The following is a 24,602-nucleotide window of genomic DNA, read 5'->3' as shown; positions in this document are numbered from 1 at the left end:
TAGTATTTAAAGGAATTAGACGTGGTAACGTCTATGTAGTAGATCTTGAAGACCTTACTAAAAACAGTCCTTGCTTAGTAGCTAGTGATTCTAAGGTTGATGATGCAAGTTGGTTATGGCACCGTAAATTAGGTCATGCAAGTATGGATACAATATCTAAGTTAGTTAAAAGAGATTCTGTAATAGATTTGCCAAAACTAAAATTTGAGAAAAATAAAATTTGTGAAGCATGTCAATATGGCAAACAATCTAGGAGCTCTTTTAAATCCATAAATTGTGTCTCTACCTCTAGACCTCTTGAACTACTACACATGGATCTATTTGGACCAACTAGAACCACAAGTCTTGGTGGAAACAAATATGGTCTTGTTATTGTAGATGATTTTTCTAGATATACTTGGGTCATGTTTTTAGCTCATAAAGATGAAGCATTTTCTGTATTTAAGAAATTTCATAAGGAAGTAACTAATGCAAGAAATGCTTCAGTCATAGCTATTAGAAGTGATCATGGAACGGAATTTGAAAATCATCTATTTGATGAATTCTGTAGTAAAAAAGAAATAACTCATAATTTCTCTGCACCTAGGACACCACAACAAAATGGAGTTGTGGAAAGAAAGAATAGAACCCTAGAGAAAATGGCTAGAACCATGTTGTGTGAAAGTAACCTTCCTAAGTATTTTTGGAGAGAAGCCATTAACACATCATGTCATATATTAAATAGAGTTTTATTGAGACCAATTATAAAGAAAACACCTTATGAACTTTGGAGAGATAGAAAGCCCAAAGTAAACTATTCATGTTTTTGGGTGTAGATGTCTCATTCATAATAATGGCAAAGATAACTTAGGTAAATTTGATTCTAAATCTGATGAAGGTATCTTTTTGGGCTATTCTACATCAAGTAAAGCTTATAGAGTCTTCAACAAAAGAACCCTTGTTATTGAAGAGTCTATACATGTTGTTTTTGATGATACTAATGATGTCTCTTCTAGCAAGAGAGTAGCTCTTGATGATGATGCAGGAATACTTGAGAAAAAGATAGATGATATGACATTACAAGAGGATGAACCGAAGCAAAGTGGAGAAACCTCAACAAGCCAAGAGGTAATTGATGATCATGGACTTACAAAGGCTTGGAGGTATGCATACGGTCACCCTAAAGAATTAATATTAGATGATCCATCACAACTTATTAGAACTAGAGCTTCTCTTAGGAACTTAAATAATCACCTAACTTTTGTTTCACACTTAGAACCTAAAAATATTGGAGAAGCTGAAAATGATGTAAATTGGATAAATGCTATGCAAGAGGAACTAAACCAATTTACTAGAAACAAGGTATGAAATTTAGTAGAAAGACCCGCTGAATACTCAATAATAGGAACTAAATGGATATATAAAAACAAACTTGATAAAAATGGAGTTATGGTTAGAAACAAGGCTAGACTAGTAGCAAAGGGCTATAATCAAGAAGAAGGTATAGATTTTGATGAAACCTTTGCTCCTGTGGCTAGACTTGAAGCAATTAGATTATTACTAGCATTTGCATGCTCTAAAGACTTCAAACTATTTCAAATGGATGTAAAAAGTGCCTTTTTGAATGGGTATATTAATGAGGAGGTTTATGTAAAACAACCTCCTGATTTTGAAAATCATCAATACCCCAATCATGTATATAAACTAAACAAAGCACTTTATGGTCTAAAACAAGCCCCTAGAGCATGGTATGAAAGACTTAGCAAATTTCTATTAGACCATGAATTCTCTAGAGGAAATGTTGATACAACACTGTTTTTAAAGAAGAAAAACAAAGAAATGTTAGTAGTGCAGATTTATGTAGATGATATTATTTTCGGTGCTACTAATAATCACCTCTGCGAAGAATTTGCTGACTTAATGCAGAGTGAATTTGAAATGAGCATGATGGGAGAGCTGAACTATTTCCTCGGGCTCCAAATCAAACAATCTAAAGAGGGGATCTTCATCAATCAAGCTAAATACATCAAGGAGATGCTTAAGAAGTTTGATATGGATGGAAACAAGCCAATCAGCACACCCATGAGCTCATCATGCAAACTAGATAGGATGAATCAGGTAAATCAATAGATCAAAAGCTGTATAGAGGTATGATAGGCTCTTTACTATATCTTACAGCAAGTAGACCTGATATCATGTTTAGTGTATGCATGTGTGCTAGATATCAATCTAATCCTAAGGAATCACATTTAATTGCAGTTAAGAGAATTTTTAAAAACCTAATAGGAACAAAAAATATAGGTTTATGGTACTCTAAAAAATCTAGCATAAACTTAATAGGGTACACAGATTCAGACTTTGCTGGTTGTAAACTTGATAGAAAAAGCACCAGCGGGTCATGTCAATTCTTAGGAGAAAATTTAATCTTTTGGTTTAGCAAGAAACAAAACTCGGTTGCACTATCTACGGCGGAAGCCGAATATGTTGCTGCCGGGAGTTGTTGTGCTCAAATCTTGTGGATTAAACAACAACTTGAAGATTATGGCATTAAACAAGATAAAATTTCCATAAACTGTGATAATACAAGTGCCATTAATCTAACTAAAAATCCAATTCAGCATTCAAGAACTAAACACATTGAGATAAGACATCACTTCATAAGAGATCATGTACTGAATGGTGATGTGACACTTCAATTTGTTTGTACTGATGATTAACTTGCTGATATCTTCACAAAACCTTTGAGTGAAGATCGATTTTGCATACTAAGAAGAGGGTTAGGAGTGATTGATCCATTCTAGTGATACTCTCCTCTAGTTCATTGATTTTGAGGATTAGTTTATGTTGGACATAGGATTTCTTGTCTATGATCATCAAATCAGTTCTTAAATCCTAGATAAGTCCATAACTCTCTCTTTTGGCACGAAAATAACAAGATTCTTAGTTGTGTGCCAGAGTTCGAGTCGACTCGGATACATTTTAGAGTCGGCTCATGGGGGAGTCGACTCGCGCATATTTGGGAGTCGACTCGAGTTCGAGTCGACTCGCGACATACCGGAGTCGACTCGAGGTCGGGAATCCGACTTTTAACCCTAAGCGGAATATTTTTCTCTTCATTTCTATTTTCAGCCGCCACTGTTCAAAAGCCCTAGAGCCGTCTCCGACCTCGTCTCCGACCCATTTTAGGTCATCTCCGTCGAGTTTTCTTCCATTTTTTCTTGTTCTTCCCCCGTATTTAGGTCAAAAATGCCTAGGAAAGTCGTTGTCCCAAGCCGGAAGAGACCCCTCGCCGCGAGCGGCGCCGAGCGGCGATCAAAGGCTCGGAACGAACCCGCGAGGCCACCACCTCCGGTTCCTTCCCCGCCAGGCCGGTTCCCTTGCGTCCGTGCGCCGCGAGGGCAGTGTCCACCGGGAGGAAAGTCGACTTTGACTTCCTCTCCCGGGAAGGGTTCACCCTAGGGCATCGTCTCAGGGCTCAAGGGTTAGAGTTATTCTGTTCATTAGACCTCCCTACTTACCCGGGGTTAGTTAGGAAATTCTATGGGACTGTAGCCCGAGGTAGTGGTGGTATCCAGGGAACCGTAGCGGGTGTCCCTATATTCATCTCGGAGGACTTCATTGCTCGAGTCCTCCATCTCTCGAGTGAGGGGATTGTTCCCACACACCCCTCCGATAGGACAGAGGCCCTTACGGCCATCTTAGGGTGTCCACCTCAGTCCCCCATAGAGGAGGTGTTCGCAAATCAGCTTTGGGCTGAAATGCGGCTTCTCCTAAGTGTCATCTCTAGGACTCTCTTCCCCAAAACGGGTAGGTTTGATTTTATTTCAGAGAGAGACCTAGCACTGATGTTCCACATACTCCAGGACACTCCTATCAACTTTCCTAAACTCATCTACAAATATATCTGTGAACCCCTAGATAAGCCTAGGTTGAGTCTCCCTTACGGTATGCTATTCACTCTCATCTTTAGGGAGTTAGAGGTTCCTATTCCTGAGGGGGAACCCTCTCGCTCACTGCGTCATACAGATCGCATGGTTGAGGGGACTCTCCATCGTATGGGCTTTCATAGAGTTGAGGGAGTCTGGGTACGGAGACCATCCACTATCACACCATCTGACCCTACCACTCACCACTCCCCTAGCCCTGACCATGACATAGCTCCTCCCACCTTTCCTTCCACCTCTGCTCCTACCTATACTGAGCCCTCCACCTCCACTGCCCCACCTTCTCAGCAGCAGCCCCTGGAGGTTCGGATATCTTCTGAGCAGCTCCGAGAGTTGAGGCAGGAGATAGTGAGGGAGCTGAGGGATGATCTCCTGAGAGAGCTACGAGGTTCTCAGACTGCTCCCTCCACAGATTTAGTTCCCTCCTTAGCAGCCGTGACAGAGATGGTTGCAAATCTGAAGGAGGAAATATACAATGTCCGAAGCCTAGTTCAAGCTCAATACTGGAACATGAGTGACGTCAAGGACGACACAAGGGAGATGCGAGACAGCATCAGACATGAGCTAGGCAACCAGAGTCAGGGTGCAGAGCGGCTAGCCAATGCGCTGATCTTCAAGCTTGACACCCTCCAGGAGAGTGTGAACAACATTTCCTCGACTCAGTCTAGAACCACCTCGGAGATTCTCGAACAACTAGGCAACATCAATGAGGGGTTAAGCATGGTCATCCAACACACTAGACTAAGTAAGGGAGCCACATCCTCCACTACAAAGAAGAATTAGTGTATTTTTATCTGTTTTTGTGATGTACAGTTCTTTGAGGACTTCTTTTGATATGTGATCACACTTGTACTCAAATTTGAATTTAATACAATGAGTAGAAATTTCCTTTCAAAATTGTGACTTGAGTGCTTGTACTTTTCTGTGCTTTTCTGCCTTTTTGCTATGATGACAAAAAGGGGGAGAAAATATATTGAATTGAAATGTAAAGGGAATCACTAAAAAGAAAATTCTTAAAGCAAAAAGTAATTTGTTCTAAGTGGATTCGATACCTCGAGGCTCATTATCTCTCTGTTGGGGCTCCTAAAGGAGTAATCTCCAGAATCTATTCAAGGGATATTCGGAGATTAGTTGAATCATACTCAAGAACAAATTGTTAAATTTTCCCTCTAAAACAAAAAATTTAAGCTCAAAAGCTTCAAGACATTAAAAGAAAATTCAGAGAATCTAAACAAAATTGAATGCATATGTTGAGGGGGAGAATCTGAAATCTTAAGAAAGCAAATTCATTAAACACTTATAAGCCAAACAATTGATTGCATGACATGAAGGCTTATATAATTCCAAATGAAAGGGGGAGCTTTAACTTCAGGATCATGGAATGCCGTACCGGCCCGTACCGGCCGGTACGGGCCGGTACGTACCGGTCCGGTCCTAGACCGGTACCGGAACGGATAAAAAACCGGTATTTCCCGGTTTTTTATCCGAACCGGCCGGTACAAGTACGTACCGGCCGGTTCGGAGCCCGTACCGGCCGGTTCGGAGCCCGTACCGGCCGGTACGGGCCTCGTACCGGTGCGAACCGGCCGGTTCGCACCGGTATTTTTTTTTTTTTTTTTTTAGAACCACAGCGCCGCGCGCTGTGGTTTTTGAAACCACCGATACCGGCCGGTACGGACCGGACCGGTACCGTACCGGTCCGGCCGGCCACCGGTATGCCGACCGGTACCGGTACGGCGGACCTTGTTCAGGATTTACTGTTTCACACCTTTCAATTTTGGATAAATTAAATGACTAGACACTTGAATTCATTTCAAAACTTTATTATAAATCTCCTTTTGGTTGAGCAATTCACTTTACAAATACTCAATGTTTTGTCATCATCAAAAAGGGGGAGATTGTGGAGTGATTGATTATAACCCTATTTGATTTTGATGAGCTCAAAGCATTTGAGTATATCTTATACTAATGAATTCAACCTAGTGTTTCAGCCAGATATTTGTGAATTTATGTTTAAGTATCTGTAGCTTTGGTTCAATACATTTTGGCTAAGTATGGAACTCAGTTTGAACCAAAGTCTGAAGCTCGAGTCGACTCCGGAATATTACGAGTCGACTCCAAGTGTTTCAGAAGCTCTGGCACATGCTCGAGTCGACTCCGGTACACTACGAGTCGACTCCGACTGAGAACTGACAGAAAGACAGAAAGTTGATTTTCAGACCCTGTCAGCGAGTCGACTCCAGAAGGGTTCGAGTCGACTCCGATGGTTGCCAACTCGACTCGCGACGTTTCCGAGTCGACTCCAAAGGGTAACAGAAGAAAGAAAGAACAATGTATTTTAGACCCTGCAACCGAGTCGACTCTGGAAGGTTACGAGTCGACTCCGAAGTTTGGCGAGTCGACTCCTAGTTAAGTACGAGTCGACTCTCAGAGGAAAGCAAGACTAGAAGGTAGTTCAAGCCAAAACACAGAGGATCAGTTTTCGGATTCTGAGAGCCGAGTCGACTCCAACAAAGTGCAAGTCGACTCCGAGGCAGTTCAACTCAAAACACAGAGAAACAGTTTTCGGATCCTGAGAGCCGAGCCGACTTCAAGTACTCTCGAGTCGACTCCCAAGTCAGCCGAGTCGACCCCAACAAAATCCGAGTCGACTCCGAGGCAGTTCAACTCCAAACACAGAGGATCAGTTTTCGGGCTCTGAGAGCCGAGTCGACTCCAAGATGATCCGAGTCAACTCGAGAAAGAAATACAGAAAAACAGATCTCTGGAACCCTGAGAACGAGTCGTCTCCGGAGGGCCGAGTCATCTCCAGACATTGGCGAGTCGACTCCAGGGTTGGCCGAGTCGACTCAAGAACGGGACAGCACTTTAATTCAAATCCTTAACAGTGGGCGAGTCGTCTCCAGTAAAGTGTGAGTCGACTCCAGCAACAGCCGAGTCGACTCCAGATCGAGCGAGTCGACTCCGACCCCAACGGATACACTGTCAGAAGTTGCAGATTGTGCAGAACGGCCACAAAAAGTTGTCTAACGGCTAGTTTTCAAAGTGGACTGCTTAAATAGCCAGAGTGAACAGTAGTAGACATCAAGAGAGCTATTCTATTCAAACAAAAAGGGATTTCCACCTACCAAAGGCTCTCAAGAGTAAATACAAGAGAAAGAAGGAAAAAGCGCATTGAACTCCATCCAACAAACGTTTCCTTCGCATTCAAGGCTCTCCTCTGACATCAAATCATCAGTGCATTCAAAGAGGAGACTCAGAGTTCGAGAAGCCCCTTCTTCCTCTTCCAAAATCTGTTTGAGGGCTTCTAACTCTACATTATTTATATTGTTCATATTTGCTTTTTAAGAAGCTTTTTCTGTACTCTTTACAAACTGTTTTCTTGTTACTTGATTCAATCAGGGGATTGAATCAAGGTTGTTGAGGTTTGTTGGTGAGCCGAAGTTAAAACCAACGGTGTAAGGGTTCGATTGTGATCCCGGAAAAACAATTGGGTGGTTCTAGTCGGTGAGCCTGTGAAAATCGACCGAGTTCGTTGTGATCTCGTGAAAACAACAAGTTGGGTTGTGAACTTGTAAAACAACCGGCTGTAATCCTAGGGATTATAGTGAACTCCCAAGTGAAGCTTGGGGAGTGGACGTAGGAGCAAGGGTTAGCTCCGAACCACTATAAAACCTCTTGTGTTTGTAATTGGTTCATTGTCTCTTCCATCCTCTCCACTCACTACAACTAGTAATCTAATTAATCAGCCTGCAATAATATTAATTAGTTACTCATTAAGTTTTAATTTGCAATTATTACTTAAAACCCAATTCACCCCCCCTCTTGGGTTGTCTTCTTGGGCAACAATTGCTAGTATTTCATCCAAGTCTTATCCATTCATTCCCTAATCCTAGGGCATCCATTGGTTCCCTCAGCTGACTCCTTTGTATTTTTTATTTCATTACTTCATTTTCAATTATGCAGCCCTAACCAAAGCCTGCTAGTATCAAGTTTCTTCAGCAATAAGTATGGATAATCTTGAATATTTTGCTGTTTGCTTATTTCTGTCTGCTGCGTCCTGTGTTATATTCACACTGGGCACTAGTTTCGATGCACCTTTTCAAGAATATTTTAGAATTTTGTTATGTATTCATAGAGATTAGTTTTTAGAGAAGCAATCTATTAAATTGCATAGTTTAGCATCTTTGAAAAATGAATTATTTCTCACCCAAAAATGATAGGGTATGAAGCACCATAAGACTTCTATGATGAAAGTCTTCCAATAAAATCTTGTACAATAAACCCCCATTATCTTATACCAGAAATTCAATTATGTAGCACTGATATCACTAAATTATAGATATCAGTGCAAATGGACAGATTCATTTATATATAGAAGGCCATCTGTTGGCATATCACTTGAATGGGAGGATATGGTGGTATATCTTGAAGGTTAGCATCCATCACATTTTGTTCAAATACAACATATAGGAAGGTACTGGTTTGTTTTAAATTTTGTGTTAGAAAAGGTTGTTGTATGGATGCTTTTGATACAGGATCAGAATTGAGGCATTAGCCTGTATCAGCTGGTACGTTTCATAGTATGTACTGCATTGACACTGGATACTGGGTGGCATGGCTTTAGGCAGAAACAAGAAAAAAGGTGTAAAAAATGTAAAAACACCATTGAGCACAGTAGTGAGGAGTATCGAGTACTGCAGGGTCTTGTTGGAGCTGGTCCACAATGGGTCCCAAGGTGGTGCTAAGTACCTGCTCCTTACTAATATGATTAGTGTGGCTGGATGGGCCGGTAGGCCCGGTATTTAGATCCTTGTTTCAATAGTTTCCACTACTTGTATGTTGTTGCAGAAAATGATTCACGATGTAACAGATGCAACTTCAGTTTAATTTTTTGATCTAAGTTTAAGTGGAGCCAACTTGATATAGATGGAAATACACTTAAATAGGAGTTGGGTTAGATTTTACATTGTTTTCTTAAAATCAATTTTTGTTTATAAATATGAATTTCAGACTGTTATGACTTGGATCAGCGAGTCTATTAGCATCAGTGTGTACTACAGAAAACTTAAAGGTAACTTGATCTGCCAAGGCTATTTAAGCTGTTCAAAGACCAGCATGATCAGATCAATTTTGGTTAGGGTGGGTTGGAAAGTCTTACATCAGATTGAGACATGTTCTATTCTATACTTTTTGAGTTGGTTGATATGTATTCCAATTGATCAAATAAATTTTAGGTCATTGAAACCCTTAATTGGCAACAAACCTAAAGCATTGCAATGAATTGAAAGCTGAATAATGAATGGTTTGTCTTTCAGAAAATATCTGATCTGACACCAATCTTTCTAGTGATAATGTTTTACAATAAATGTGTTTCCAAAAATTTAGGCGGTGCAAGTTTATCAAGAGCTTAGTCAACAAACCCTGATGACATTTTGTTTTTGCTTAAGAAGATAAGCATGATACCTCTAGTTATCATTTAACTTTCACGGAAAAAATGGAAAAGGAAGATAAATTACTCTTTATTCTTTCTCTTCTTCAAATCTTCATTTAAGAGGAGTGACTTTTGACTGTCTTATGCCATTTTGGTAGCAGTGGTGCTAAATAAACGAAATGCTGTGTCTTTGTGTTCAACAGTTTTAGGTTTTAATGAGAAAAAGTAATTACAGACATATCAATCCACAATTTTGACACTAAGTTAATAAGTTTTCCTTCTAAATATATTTTACAGTTATTATGCTTCAATTGACTATTAGATCATTTGACTTTATGCTTTACTTTGTCAAAAGTGCCATGGAAGAATTGTTTGTTTTGAAGTTGCTATTTCATTCCCTAACAACACATGCAGATCTGTTATTTTTTCCTGAAGATAATATTTGCTATGTCTTTATATGTGTCTTCTGAAGATTTATAGCTCCAAGTGATGCTCAAATTTGAACTTTGATACAGTACTGACAAACTAGATATACTATCAGGTTTTAGCTGTTTCTTAATAGCTATGCTGGTATTTAGATTTCCTTTTGCATTAATTGCAGAGATCCATCATCAAATCAAACAAATGATTCATCTAGCAAGAAGAAGTACACAACACTGGTCAGACCTTTTTATTTCTTGACCTTCTTTCTGTGTTCCCCTTACAAATTTCTCTGTTTGGATCAATACAAATTTTATGTTGGTCTATAATTGAGCTGCTTACAATCTGTGAGGTTATGCTCTTGAACATTGTTCTCTTATTGGACAGGTATCTCTTAGTGGTCACTTGTTTGATCAATTTTTAATTAATGATGCTCTGGATGTTATTGAAGCTGCTGGTGGATCTTTTCGCTTGGTTAGATGTGATGTGGGTCAAAGTTCAAATGCCATGTCCTATTCAGAACTTGAAGTAAGTTAATTATATGAATAAGGAGTTATGAGTAATACAGCCTTTTCTGATGAGATTCATTTCCATGCCTTCTCGACATGTGAGGTTAATATGGTACCCACATGTTGGTGAGAGCATATCAGTTTGTCCATTGAATTAAGCTTTTCTTTGAATTTAATTTTTAATTCTTTCACTAAACATATACTTTTGATACATATTTATAAACATATTTTATGCTACAAGTGTCTTGCTATGTCTAGTGTTTTAATGTTTCCATGCCACATTCTTCTCATACCCTTGACAGATGACATCCTTGTCATGAGTCCAAGTAGTATGTTTATTAATAACAAATATTTGATATATATGGAGTCATTATCATCATCAGATACATTTGATATGTCACAATGTTTAACCTTTTCCATTGCTTATTCACAATTATCTTATTAAATCATGGAATCGGCAATACCAAGCATTATCTACCAATTGTCTAACTTGTATAAATACTATATGCTTGTTTTCTTGTTTCGAATTTGTAGTCAAGAACGCCAATCAGCATTCTGAAACATGTTATATGACCAACTACTTTTGTTAAATTTACTCTAATGCACACCCTCCTATTATAAATACGTATAGTCTAAGTACAAAGAATTTTTCTCATTATTACAGTTTCCATAGCTACCTGTTCCTACATAATTCCACATATTAAGGAGAGTATTTTCTTCCTGGTATCTCCCTCATTTATTGGTTGTGCCTCACTAACTAAAAAACACTAATTTTATACCTCTGCTGGCTTGGTTGGTTGTTAAACTGTATTGTATTTTGGATGGTTTTTACAGGTTGCTGCTGATGACACTGCCATCCTTGATAAGATAATAGATTCCCTAACTTCTATTGCAAATCCAAGTAAAGATGGAGTCTTCAACAAAGAAAAAGAATTATCTTTGAAGATAGGCAAAGTTAGTGAAAGCAAAGTGGAGGTCAGAAGTAGCATTAAGAAAGTTCCAGCAGTTTTAATTCTTGGTGCAGGCCGTGTTTGCCGACCAGCTGCTGAATTTTTAGCATCAGGAGGGAGCATATCCTGCAGTGACTCCTTAAAAACATGTCAGGGTATTAATGTTGAAGAAATTGAAGGACTTCAACTTATTGTAGCATCTCTTTACCTGAAGGATGCAGAAGAGGTATGGCTTTAGTGCTTCTTCTACCAATTTGGTTTTTTCTTTTTTATTTCCTTTCAGGCAAAGTTCTTTCCCAGAAATGTAACTTAAATATTTTATTTTTCAGTTGGCTTTTCGTTGAGTTATGTTAATTTGATTAAAATCAGTTGATAGTCTTTTGGCAATATTTTTTGATATTATAGAGCCATGATTTGCCAAAGGACACGCTGCTGCCCGCCCTGACACTTCGGATGGTGCCCCATGTTGATTTCACACAGGATTTCCCAATAGGACTTGAATCCTTGTGCCAAACCATATCCATGCAAGAGCATATAATTATCTCATCTGCCATTATGACATGATGTCTGGCAGCAGCAGAACTTAAATTCATGCATTACATAATTTCCGTCTACATGCTTTTCATACTTATATCTACACTGTCAAATGTATATTCTTTCTACATGTACAAATCTTCAAAACTAATTTCTTGCAGACTATTGAAGGTATTCAAAATGCAACAGCTATTCAACTTGATGCTATGGATTACGGAAGGCTGTCTGAGTATGTATCACAGGTACAGTTTGCCCACTGCTATTTAAGAGTGCTAGGATTTTTAAAAGTTTAATGATCTTCTAGGCATTAGTATCCCTTTTGTAACCTTCACCAACTTGGAGGACATAGGGTTTTCCTTCTCAGTGTAATGTTTATAACTGTAAATCAGTGCTGAAATCTCAGAACCTGATGCTTTCCGCTGCTTTATTTCTCAGGATTAAAAAATTTACTATTAGTAGTTATTTTTTCTATACCAAAGGCAGTCATTGATTTGATACTTTTGTCTATATGGTGTAAGTCTGATAACCAAATGAAATGATCTTGTCTGATTCCTGTAGTCGAAGTAGAGAACTAGGGGGCTTCTTTCTGAGCATAATTTTCAATTCATATAGGATCTTTCTTATTGGCCCTGGCAAAGATTTAGGCACCAAATTCTGGAAATGTTATGTTAAACATTAGCACTAATTTATTCTCAAGACTTTTGCATATATAACTCTGTAAAGATATCCAATTGCATAGTTACCCTTGCAAAGCCCAGAAAAGTTGCAACTTGCATATTTCCCCCTAGATCCAATTCGTTCTGCATATTTGTCCTTGCTTTCACCCTCTATTAGGTATGCTTATACGGCGCTATTAAACTACCATTAAAGTATTATTAATTCTTACAAAATAATACTTTTACCCTTACACAATGGCTCAAAAAATTAAATTAAAGTAATGTTTAAGAATTGAATTGACCCCCTAACCATTAGATAAAACACAATGAAGGTCTGCCATACCGGTACGAACCGGTCCCGAACCGGGCCCGTACCGGTCCGAACCGATCCCGTACCGGGCCCGTACCGATCCCATACCGATCCGAACCGGTCCCGTACCGGTTCTCCAACAATAAACTACCGGTACCGGATTCCATGTTGATCCGGTACCGGTCCGTATACGGCAGACCATGGTTCTGCTCTTGTTCTCATCAGAGTTACCTTGTCAATCTAGTTTTAAATATTTGTAGTCTGCTAACATGTCTGGCAACTTCAACACTGACATGTCATGGCATGAATCTCCTATACAACCAAAAAATGGTATATCCTACGTATGCAAGGTCGGAGAAACCGGTATCAGACCCCATACCGGTTTTCCGGCAGGATGGCTCGGTACGGGCCCACGTCGTGTTGTGCCAGGTCCGTATCGACAGCGAACAAATAGGAGAGAGGCAAAACGAGAAAGAAAAAGAGAGAGCACGGGAGGGAGGAAGAGGACACTGGAGGAGGGCCGGCAGAGCCCGCGAGGGGGCCGGCGCCGGGAAAGAAGGCCATCGAAACAGGGGTCGGCTGCTCAAGCGGCCTTCTTCCCCGGCGGCGGAGCCCACGATTATGGGAGAAGGCTGCTGTGGCGATAGAACAGGGAAATCAGGAGAAAAAGGGAGGAGGAAGAGGAGAGGAAGAGAGGAAGAGAAGAAGGAGAAGAAGGAAGGAGGGAGAAAGAGGAGAGGGAGAGAGAACATTGGGGGCTAAAATTTTAATTCACTTTCATTAAACCCTAATCGCAATGAGGGCCCAAATAAGAAAAATTAACATAAAACCCCTTACACAAAATAATTTTCAATAAAGCCCAAAGTAACATAAATAAAGCCCTACAACAATCAAAATGTAAATAAGCCCAAAAACAAAACAAAAATAGAATCAAAATAAAAATGGTGGACTAGACAGGCGGATGATCAGCTCGGATGTCCCCATCAACTCTTTCCGGGTGGGAAAAGCTCGACCCCGTCGAGTGTAGGTCTGGCCGGCTGTCGTACTGCTCCAGAAGGTCAGGGTCAAGGCGCTGCAACTCGGCTCGCGAAATCCACGTCACATCCGATTCGGATCAACCTTTCCACTGAACAAGGTAACGCCGGTAACTCCCTTTTCTGGTAGATATAACATGCTCATCTAATATATGTTCTATGTATTCTCTGCGGGTATCAAATTTTGGTGGAGGCTTAATAGCAGGTAATGGGTCAGGGTGATCAACGAAGGTGGGTGTATCAACAAAGGGATCAGAAGGAATGAATGTTGTCCTTTTATATGGGACTAAATTTCAATATTAAATGTCGCACTAATCCCATAGTCTTCAGAAAGATCTACAACATAAGCATTCGAACTGATTTTCTTTAGGACTTTGAACGGTCCCGCACTACGAGCTTGCAACTTTTTGAACATTTCCGAAGAAAGTCGTTCAGGTCTAATTTTCACCATGACATAATCTCCTACATTCAACTCTTTATAACGTCTGTGCAAATCAGCAAGAGATTTATATTTTAAGTTATTAAAGTGAATGCGTTTGCTGATCTCCTGATACAATGAATGCAGGTGTGATGCAAATGATTGTGCAGACTCATAGACTCTATGTTGATGAGACATGGGGATCAGGTCTATGGGTTGCCTAGGTTTATAACCATTCACCACTTCGAAGAAACTCATGCCTAAGGACCTATTAACCGAACTATTATATGCAAACTCGGCTGTCGGTAACACGAAATCCCAAGTTCTAGCATGTTCACTGACCAGACATCGTAAAAGATTTTCTAAACTACGGTTAACAACTTCTGTCTGGCCGTCAGTTTGCGGATGATAGGCAGAAGAAAATTTCAATTAGGTGCCCATTATATACCAAAGGGTCTTCCAAAAGTAACTCATGAATTTAACATCCTTGTCGAACACAATATATTTTGGAAGGCCATGAAGTCTAACGACTTCGTCAAAATAAAGTTTCGCAATCCTAGAAGCATCAGAAGTCTTAGAACAGGAAAGAAAATGAGCCATCTTAGAAAATCGGTCCACAACTACAAAAATAAAATTGTTTGGTGGAAGTACATGGAAGCCCTAATACAAAATCCATACTGACATCTTTCCAGGAACACTCGAGAACGGATAGTGGAGTGTAAAGACCAGTGTTCTGCTTACGTTGTTTGGCTAAATGATATGTGCGACATTGACCAACAATTTTGGCCACGTCTCTCTTAAGACTCGACTAGAAGAAACGTCTCTCCACCATTTCAATAGTTTTGTCTCTCCCAAAATACTCAGAGAGTCCTTCAGCGTGTATTTCCCATGCTAGAAAATCTCTCAATGAGGCTCCAGGGATACACAATCGGTCGGAGTGAAAAAGGTAATCATTTTGTAGGAAGAAATCATTTTGTTCTCTCTCTACTCCATCTCGTAGGGTCAGAAATACTTCACTAAAGTCAGGACAAGTGGTATATTGTTCCCTGATCCTCTCAAAACCAATTACTTCAGTGCTCATCACGGATAGGAGGAAGATCCATCGACTGAGCGCATTAGCAGCTTTATTCTCAACTCCGACTTTATGTTTCAGGACAAAAGTATAGGCTTGGAGAAACTTAATCCATCGGCCATGTCTATGGTTTAGTTTCTTTTGGAAGTTGAGATGCTTTAAAGCTTCATGATCTGAATACAATGCAAATTCTTGCGGTAGCAAATAGTGTCGCCAATGTCGCAAAACTTGCACTACCGTATAGAATTTCTTATCATAGGTGGAGTAACGGAACCTGTCGTCGCTTAATTTTTCGCTAAAGAATGCGATAAGGTGACCTTCTTGGCTTAACACGTCGCCTATGCCAACGCCAAAGGCATCACATGCGACCTTGAATACCTTAGTGAAATCAGAGAGGCGCAAAACAGGAGCTTCAGTCATACTTTTCTTAATTTCATTAAATGCTTGGGATGCCGATTTAGTCCAAATAAAGTCTCCTTTCTTCATGCAATCCGTAATGGAAGATATTATCGAACTAAAATTCTTAATGAAGCGGTAATAGAAAGTAGCCAAACCATAAAAATTACGTACTTCTGCTAGGGTCTTGGGCTCAGGCCAATCTACTATTGCGCTAACTTTCTCCGGATCAGCGGAAACACCTTTAGAAGATACTATGAACCCTAAGAAAGTGACGTGATCGGTCAAGAAGGCACACTTCTTGGGGTTTGCAAATAAGCTTTCTCTCCTAAAGACATCACAGACTTGCCTTAAATGTGAGAGATGAAGCTCTTGAGTTTGACTATATATGAGGATGTCAATAAAATACACAATGACAAATTTATTCAAAAAAGGTCGAAAGATCTGCGTCATCACCCTCATAAAAGTAATGGGAGCGTTTGTTAACTCGAACGGCATAACAAACCATTCGTAGAGTCCGTCTTTGGTCTTAAAGGCAGTACTCACTCTTTAGGTCGATCTTGGAAAAGACCATAGCACCAGACATAAAGTCTAAGAGGTCGTCCAGCCTAGCGATGGAAAAACGATACTTAATCGTGATTTTATTGATGGCACGGCTATCAACGCACATCCTCCAAAAACCACCTTTCTTGGAGGTGAGGAGTGCAGGTACAACATAGGGGCTCAGGCTCTCACAAACATAGCCTCGTGTGAGGAGTTCGTCAACTTGACGTTTCAGTTCAGCATGCTCATCTGGGTTGAGCCTATGATGGGGAAGATTGGGTAAAGATGCTTCGAAACTGAGATCAATTGCGTGCTTAATATCACGCATCAGAGAAAGTGTATCCAGAAGATCCTTAGGGAAAACAGAGTGAAACTCCTCCAGCAGGGGAACTACTGCCGGTGGATGCTCAGGGTTCGACTCCACATTGATGACTCTAGCCACAAGGGCAAATATAGGTGATTGGCTTTCAATATCCTTCATTACCTCTTTTGGAGTAATGATGTGAAGTGATTCATCTTTTCGCAGAGTGGCACTCTTCTTTTCAGGGGCGGGCTCTCTAGGAGGCAATGAGTTCAGTATAATTTTTTGATCCTGGAATATAAAGCTACACGAATTCGAACGTCCATGAAGTGTGACGTCTAGATCGTATAGCCACGATCTTCCTAGAATGACTTGACCTACATCCATCATAATGCAGTCACACCAGATTTCGTCTTTATAAGATAGGAATTGAATCGAGACGAGGCATCTTTCCGACACCGAAATGGATGTCTTATTTATCCAAACTACCTTATATGGGTTGAGATGAGGGGTAGATTTCAGGATGAGGTGGAATAACTCCGGAAGCAATGGCGTTGATGCAACTCCCGCTATCAAATAGGATTTTGCACGTTTTACCATTGATCTTAATAAGAGTGTAGAATAGAGAGGTCCTATGCCAATTTTGTTCGACCTTAGTTTGAGCTAGAGTACACCTAACCACATGAAGCCTAGGATTTTGGTTATTTGGATCAGTGAGCTCCTTTTGTGGTTCACTCTGGATAAACTCTAATTCGGCCTATTCGTCTCCAAAATCTTCTACAAAATTCTCAATATTTGGTTCGTAGACTTCTTCGACACATTCATTCTCTTGCGTCCCAACTTCTAGTTCAGTCATTAGATAGGTCTTGGCATTACATTGGGATGCTATATGGCCGAATTTTTGGCACCTGAAACATTGGGTTTGGCTTCGAGGAGGGTTGGGATCTAGTATGCCTTTTTCTTTATCATTTGAAGGATTCTGAATCGGCATCGGGGATGCCCTAGTCGGTGCTTGGCTAGGACCGGGCGGGTTAGGAGGATTGGAAAGTGGTCGGGCTCCTAAGGCCATGGGTCGAGGGTCGATACGCCTCACTACAGGGGGCCATAAGAAACTATCCATATCTTGAGCCAACTGGTATGCTTGGCTAAGGGTGGTAATCTTTTGGAGGATTAGTTTTTTCTGGATCTCCTCACGGAGTCCCGTCCGAAACCTAGAGAGGGTAACAGTCTCCTCTTATATTGCACCGCATCTCATATGAAACTCCTCAAAATATGCGATGTAATCAGCAACCATTGATGTTCCTTGAGTTAGCTTCTGCTACCTATCCATAAGGCGTTGTTGGTAAGAGAATGGCAGATACTTCTCATTCAATTTTTTCTTCATATTCTTCCATGTGGTGATACGAGGAAGCCTTTGGGTCTCACGCATATGTTCGATATTATTCCAGTACAAGTGAGCTTGTCCAATAAGCTTCATTTTGGCAAATCGTACCTTTCGATCATCGGACATATCATACCACTCAAAGTAGTTGACCATGGCTGCTCTCCAATCAAGATATACACTTGGCTCTAGTTGACCAGCAAAGGTGGGAACATCTACCCTTACGGTACGTAGTAGCCTTCGTCAAGTTCGTGCTGCTAATCGGGAGGATGTTGGTTCTTAGGAGGATGGGAAAGACCTACAGGTGGTGCGGCCAAATCGAATTCAGGATGGGCTGCAATTGGGGCTGATGGTTCAGGAGTCCTAATGTGTTGCACTAGTGCACGAACCTCTCGCTTGAATTCTTCATTTTTAGCTTGCATGGCAGCGAACCGTTCCATGAGAACTTGTAGAGCCTCGGAATCCATGGTAGCTAAAGGGGCTTTAGGTTGAGTGAAGTGGTACTCTCTACCGCTACGGGTTGGCATGCAATGACAACACTAGTTGATGATGTGAAATGCAATGTCACTAGTGAACCCTAACTGTCCAAATGTGATGCAAAACAACCTACTAATGTAGCCTACTATGATTTCAGAAATCAGCAAACTTTCACAAAAGTAACTTAAAATTAAATATTACCGATTTGTACTTCAGTTACTTCGGAATTAATGTATGAAATTAATCACTATAAGAAGTTAGGTTGCAAGCACGTATTACAGTCGTTCTAATCCTAAACTAATCTGATCGAAAAATGTTGAGAAACGTTCTGTCGCTCGGGTGTGCTAATTTAATATTTAGATTTAAATGGTAAATAGGATGGGTTTGGTAGTTGATGTTCTAGGTTTTGGAGTTTGATAGCAAAGTAAATTTTTCAAAATGGGGCTATCATGCTGAGAATTAGAACATAATTAGATAAACAAGCCCAAAAGAAGGAAGAACCTGTTACCTGTTGTGAATGCAGTCAATCGGAAGCGTCCGTTGTGGAGTCTCGAACGCGAAGAGGATGATGGGCGCAGTGCACAGAGCTACCTGGAGTTGGGGATCTGGATCTGTGGCAAAGTGGGGCTCTCGGGCTCCGGGAATGGCCTGAACAATATGCTGGCTCGGGCCTGAGAAAGGGCCTACGGCCGCTTGGGCCTGGGCCATGCTCAAAGGAGCTGGCGCGCGGGCCTAGGCCAAGCCCAAGCTTGCGGCCGCTTGGGCCTGGGTCGTGCTCAAAGGAGCTGGTGCGCGGGCCAGGGCCAAGCCCAAGCCTGTGGCCGCTTGGGCCTGGGCCGCGCTCAAGGAGATGGCACGCGGCCTGGCTAAGCCGGGAGTGTGAGCTCGTTGGGGAGGGGTTGTGCGGTGGTTCAGGCTTGTGTGGCTGGGATCGGGTGTGGCCTCTTGGCCTGGATGGGGTAGAGGGGTGATGAGGTGGAAGGGGAGATGGGGTGTAGTTCTCGGGCTAAGGGGGAAAATGGGGGAGTTGGTGGAGGGAAAATCGGAAAGAGCGGCAACGGCGAGGAGGCAGAATGCGGTGGAGGGAGAATATGGGCGGCGGCGGCGGCTCGGAGAAGAGGGGCGATGGCAGCAGCGGATCGGAGAAGGGGGGCGTGTGGTTCCCTCGGGTCTAGTCGGCGGTGTCAGTACGAGGCGGCTGCGCCCGGGCGGCGCGGGGTGCAGCTTGCGGGCGGCGGTAGAGATGGGAAGGCGAGCGACGGCGAATGGCGACGGCAGAGGCGGAAGCGGCCGGGGACGGCGACAGTGGGGCTGGAGCGGCCGGGGACGGCGACGGCAACAGCGGCAGGAAGAGGACTAGGGCTCCTCTTCATCAGGAAGAAAGAGGTAAGCAGAATTTTTTTTTTCTTCACGTGCGGCGTAGCACGTGTGACAATCACGTGCAGGTCACGTGACCTTGCGGGTTTTTTTTTCTCCCATAAGGATCCGAGTTAACCGAACAAAAGGGCTAGCGGGTCTAGATCTTACCTGTTAGCAACTTTAAACCTCCCGACAGTTTCGGGAGGCCGCGCTGAGATTCGCGCCGGCGGCTGCGGGCAGATCTCCGTGGCCTGTGGTGGTGGCTGGTGACCGGTCACCGATTCTGGCCTGTGGTCATAGGCTCTCTTCTCTGGGAGTGGTGGCTGCTGATGATTTGTGACTACTACAGCAGATATGAGAGACAGAGATGAGAGAAGGGAGGTGATGCTCCCTCTCTTTTTGGCAACGCGAGTTGCGCGTGGGCCTTCGACATGCTCCAACGTTCGTGGCGCGATGGGTACAGTGAAGAACTCGTGCGGCAGCCAGGGACGTGGAATCGGAGGATGCTCTGCCATACACCAGGGTTTGATGCTTTGGCACAGAGGCAAAGCACGGGCTCTGATACCAGGTTGATGCAACACCGATCACGGGAGAAGGCTGCTGTAACGACAAAACAGGAAAATCAGGAGAAAGAGGGAGGAAGAAGAGGAGAGGAAGAGAGGAAGAGAAGAAGGAAGGAGGGAGAAAGAGGAGGAGAGGGAGAGAGAGGGGAGAAAGAACATGGGGGGAGAAATTTTAATTCACTTTAATTAAACCCTAATCACAATGACGGCTCCCTATATATAGGGCCCAAATAAGAAAAATTAACATAAAACCCCTACACAAAATAATTTCCAATAAAGCCCAAAGTAACACAAATAAAGCCCTACAACAATCAAAATGTAAACAAGCCCAAAAATAAAATAAAAATAGAATCAAAATAAAAATGGTGGACTAGACGGGCGGATGATCAGCTTTGATGTCCCCATCAGCCGGCCCTCCGCCGGCGTCCCTGCTTCCCTTCCTGACTCTCTCTCTCTCTCTCTCTTTTTCTCTCTTGTTCTGCTTCTCCGAGGGGTCGACCGCTTAAGCGGCCCTTCTTTCTCGGCGCCGGCCCCCTCGCGGCCTCTGCTAGGCTCCGCCGGCGTCCTCTCCCTCTCCCTCTCCCTCCTCTTCCGCTCGCTCTCTTTTCTTTTCCTTCTCCGACTTCGGGAACGCATCCAGTTTTCTGAGCCAAAACTGTACCGGTGAGCCATCGATACGGTTCGAAATGGGCCAGTTCGGGTCGGTTCCGCCGACATTGCACGTATGTCAACTAGAAGCATTAGCACTTGGTGTAATTATTTGGAGCTTCTTAAAAGACACTAAAATGCAAATTATAATCTTTAATAGTTAAACTAGTTTAATAGTTAAAATAATATAGTTTTAAGTGCCAAACAATTCTACTGAACTACTGAAGTTGTATACCTTTTCCATCTTTTAGCGTATGTGGTATGAGATGCAAGTTATTTGGCAATAAGTAGTAGCAAATTTTTGATGTATTTACAGTATTATCTTTTATTTTTTGAACCATCTTTATATTGGTCTTCAGGAGTCTGTCAAACACATTGGAACAATTGGACACTTTGTACCTATGCCAAGTGTCAAGAAAACAGCACTTCTGCTTCTTTTCAACTAAAACTTCCTCTTTTCATTTATTGATGACTTCATTGTTTTCATGGAATATCTATTCCTAGTATATCATCATAGGATGTATGTTCATGTCTGATACCTTGCCTCTTGCAGGTTGAAGTTGTGATTAGCTTACTCCCTCCTAGTTTTCATGCAGTCATAGCCAACGCATGCATAGAGGTACTTTCTGAACTTTTCATTTTAGTTGCTCTGCCATAAGGGTTGTATACCATATCTCAAAAGGAAATAGATGTCTTGGAGATATGATATACTTCAATCTATCAAATTTTAATTATTAATACTTCATGAACATATTATTGTTTTATTTCTTTGACTATTTTATTATTGAGTGGCAATTTAGCATTCAATGCTTCTCACCAAGATCTTCATATGGTATAGCATGCTCTGATTCCTATGACTTACTAAACTTTGTTTCAAGATGTCTTATTTTAATCTAAAAAATTAAAAAAAGCAAGAAATTAAAATGATAAAAAATCAGAACTATCTTAATATAATGATATTCAACAAGATCTTCATGTTAAAATGAAACATTTGTGTCTTTTTCAATTTTTAATTAGGTTTGAAAAAAATAGATCATAACAGCTAATGTAGTTTATATAGAAAATGTCTATTCCCCATCTTTTGATATTCCATGATATGATCTCAAGCATCTTCATACATATGTAGTCATGTAGAAGTAAAAGTTTTGAATTATTTTGGTCAATTGTCACAAATATGAGCATGGATCATGACTGACATCACATGCAAAATTATCTAGTTGTGTATTTTTCTGAAAAAATTTTATTTTGCATAAATTATTACTAAAATTTTTCTTTAGTTTTGGGTGTTTCATGCAAATTAAGCATGATCTGCAAGATATTCACTTAATGTATACAAATCTTTTGAATTTTCATGAATTTCCTTAACTGAGGGAGAAAATCGCTTATAACAATACCTAAGTGAATGCAACACTTATATATCCTTTAAAATGCTTAAATGTTGCGAATTTGATTGTAATATTGCAAGATCTAACTTGGAGGCTTAAGCAGCTTATTACTTACAAAATTGGAGGAAAAAAGAGTAATAATGTGGTTAAAATAATCCCAAAGTAGTTTGGCCCTCTTTTGAGGAGGTTTCATCAGGTTAAAATGGAGTCAACCAAACCAATTAGGGCTGTCTGAAGTTGACCAATTTCATTAGAAGCTAATCTGAATCAACCAAAACTGAAAAATCAGGATGCTTGCATGTCTCATCATTGGAAAGCAATCAGTTTCAAATGAAATATATCGGTCTTAGCTGGAACTTATGTAAACCAATGAGTAATTTATAATTTGAATCTCTTTAAGTCCACTATCTGGTGTTTGATTTTTAGCTAATGAAGTTTATAAGATATTTAGCTGCAGTTTAATATTGCAACTTGTTTTAGACAACTAGATATGGATGTGTGTCATACTAGCAAATAGCTGTTTTAACCAGCATGTTTTCTTTGTCAGCACAAGAAGCACATGGTGACTGCAAGTTATGTTGATGACTCCATGTCAAGGTTGGATGAAAAGGCGAAAAGTGCGGGTGTTACAATACTCTGTGAAATGGGCCTGGATCCTGGCATAGGTAATTCTTTTTTAAAGTTGTTGGATGTCATTTTCTGATCATTTATTATCTTTTGTAACATCAACAACTAAGCTGTCCTGATATAAACATGTATCCTAATCATGGCTCTAAAAACTGGTGCTAGTATCTCTGCTAGTCACCAGCCTGTGCGTATACAAGGTGCAGGCCAATAAGCCCTGTGGATATCTAAATTCAGCAGGCATTGGGATTTGTGCTTTTTTTCTATTTTTTTTGTTTTTTTAACCTTTTTCTTGTTAGTGGGTCATATTTGATGCATTATTATGTCTTCCCAAACTTATCCTGGAAATGATCTTGTGTTCTATTGATTTCCAATTGTCTCATAAAGCATCAGGTTCTTCAACAAACACATGGATTACATGTTCTGAAATCTGAATATGAATTAAATGATTCATTTTTTAATTTACTCTAAAAAACAACTAATGTGTTGAACAAGTATGTAATCACAACACATATGATTGAAAACATAAATAAATTGGGTAGGAATGAAAGAAGATGAGATGGCAATAATGATGGAGAGTGGTGGGAACTTGGAATTGTAAATCTTCACCAGGGCTGAGATTGAACCCTAATCTTAAAGGGCAAAGTAGCAAAAAAACACCTTTTCCTTTTTTCTTTAATTCTTTTCCTGCATCTCTAAACTGCCCGACCTGGATGAGTTGAAAACCATATCAACCTGAACAGATTGAGCAGTTGGACTGCGAGCATTAGCACATTTTATAGATTTTTAGCATTTGCAGGTTTGGGATCAACCAACCCATATAAGTTTCTCATTCACAGTTTGGATAGGTTGAGCCGCTTAACCTGTTCGGGTCTTAAAACGTTGGTATTAACAATGAAGATGCTGGTGGGGAGGAATAGTTGCATAGGTGGGATTGGGGTTGTGATAGTGGAGCGGTGGGGCAGGACTTGATAATTATTTTCAGGTACCAGAAGAAACTGTCATCTAATGTTCAATAAACTGTGTTATCTAACCAAAAATAAGAAATAAACTCCATGCTTGTCGATGAAGTTTAGACTAAGGTGTTTCTTTCAACCAAAAAACATTTAGTTAATGGTTGATTACACATGTTTACATATATGAAAGTGGGAAAGAAAGTCAAGCAAATCCTGCAGAAAGGGTTAGAGATGAAATGCTATCACTGCGAGGGTAGATTTTGTGATGGGCCATGTAGATCTATGGAATTTATAATATCTAGAAACCAATAGATGTTTATTACAGATGTTTCTAGCTTACCTATGCATCAAATAGCCACAAAATCAATGCTCAAAATGGTAAGCTACAATTTTGATGTTGTTGGGATTACTTGGGCACAAAATTGAATCTATCCGGCTTACCAATTAACAGTTATTCTCATTCAGGCATTTTACCAAACACATCACATGCATAAATAGACAAGCACAAAGAGTCAAGATTTACGTGGTTCGGCAGCAAGTGCCTACATCCACGGGGAGAAGGAGTAATCCACTATGTCAATCGTCCCAATAGGGTACAAACAAAGCTACATAAAAAGCCCAAAATATGGACTGCCAAATGATCACAAGAGGAGGCAACAATAAACCAAATATAAGGCAAAATAACCGATCGGACCAACCTTTCTGCGGC

The 24,602-nt window shown here is 40.8% G+C and overlaps 1 protein-coding gene across 5 annotated transcripts in view; it reads left to right on the top strand.

Annotated features, from left to right (window-relative positions):
* Positions 1 to 24,602, top strand: part of LOC103716942 (lysine-ketoglutarate reductase/saccharopine dehydrogenase bifunctional enzyme) — a 69,176-nt gene that overhangs the window by 30,704 nt on the left and 13,870 nt on the right. For all 5 annotated transcript variants that reach the window (XM_008805152.5, XM_039116327.2, XM_088721574.1 and 2 more), the window contains 6 exons: positions 9,959 to 10,016; positions 10,165 to 10,305; positions 11,121 to 11,462; positions 11,932 to 12,012; positions 21,482 to 21,547; positions 22,861 to 22,978. In XM_008805152.5, the coding sequence (XP_008803374.1) occupies positions 9,959 to 10,016; positions 10,165 to 10,305; positions 11,121 to 11,462; positions 11,932 to 12,012; positions 21,482 to 21,547; positions 22,861 to 22,978 (806 nt within the window). The remainder of the gene's footprint in view (positions 1 to 9,958; positions 10,017 to 10,164; positions 10,306 to 11,120; positions 11,463 to 11,931; positions 12,013 to 21,481; positions 21,548 to 22,860; positions 22,979 to 24,602) is intronic.

Source organism: Phoenix dactylifera, chromosome 5 (assembly GCF_051530095.1).
Source record: "Phoenix dactylifera cultivar Ajwa chromosome 5, Ajwa_hap1_PhDact_Kaust_v1.1, whole genome shotgun sequence".
NCBI lineage: Eukaryota > Viridiplantae > Streptophyta > Magnoliopsida > Arecales > Arecaceae > Phoenix > Phoenix dactylifera.
The sequence above is the reverse complement of the archived record's forward strand: the minus strand, read 5'-3'. Positions and strand labels throughout refer to the sequence as shown.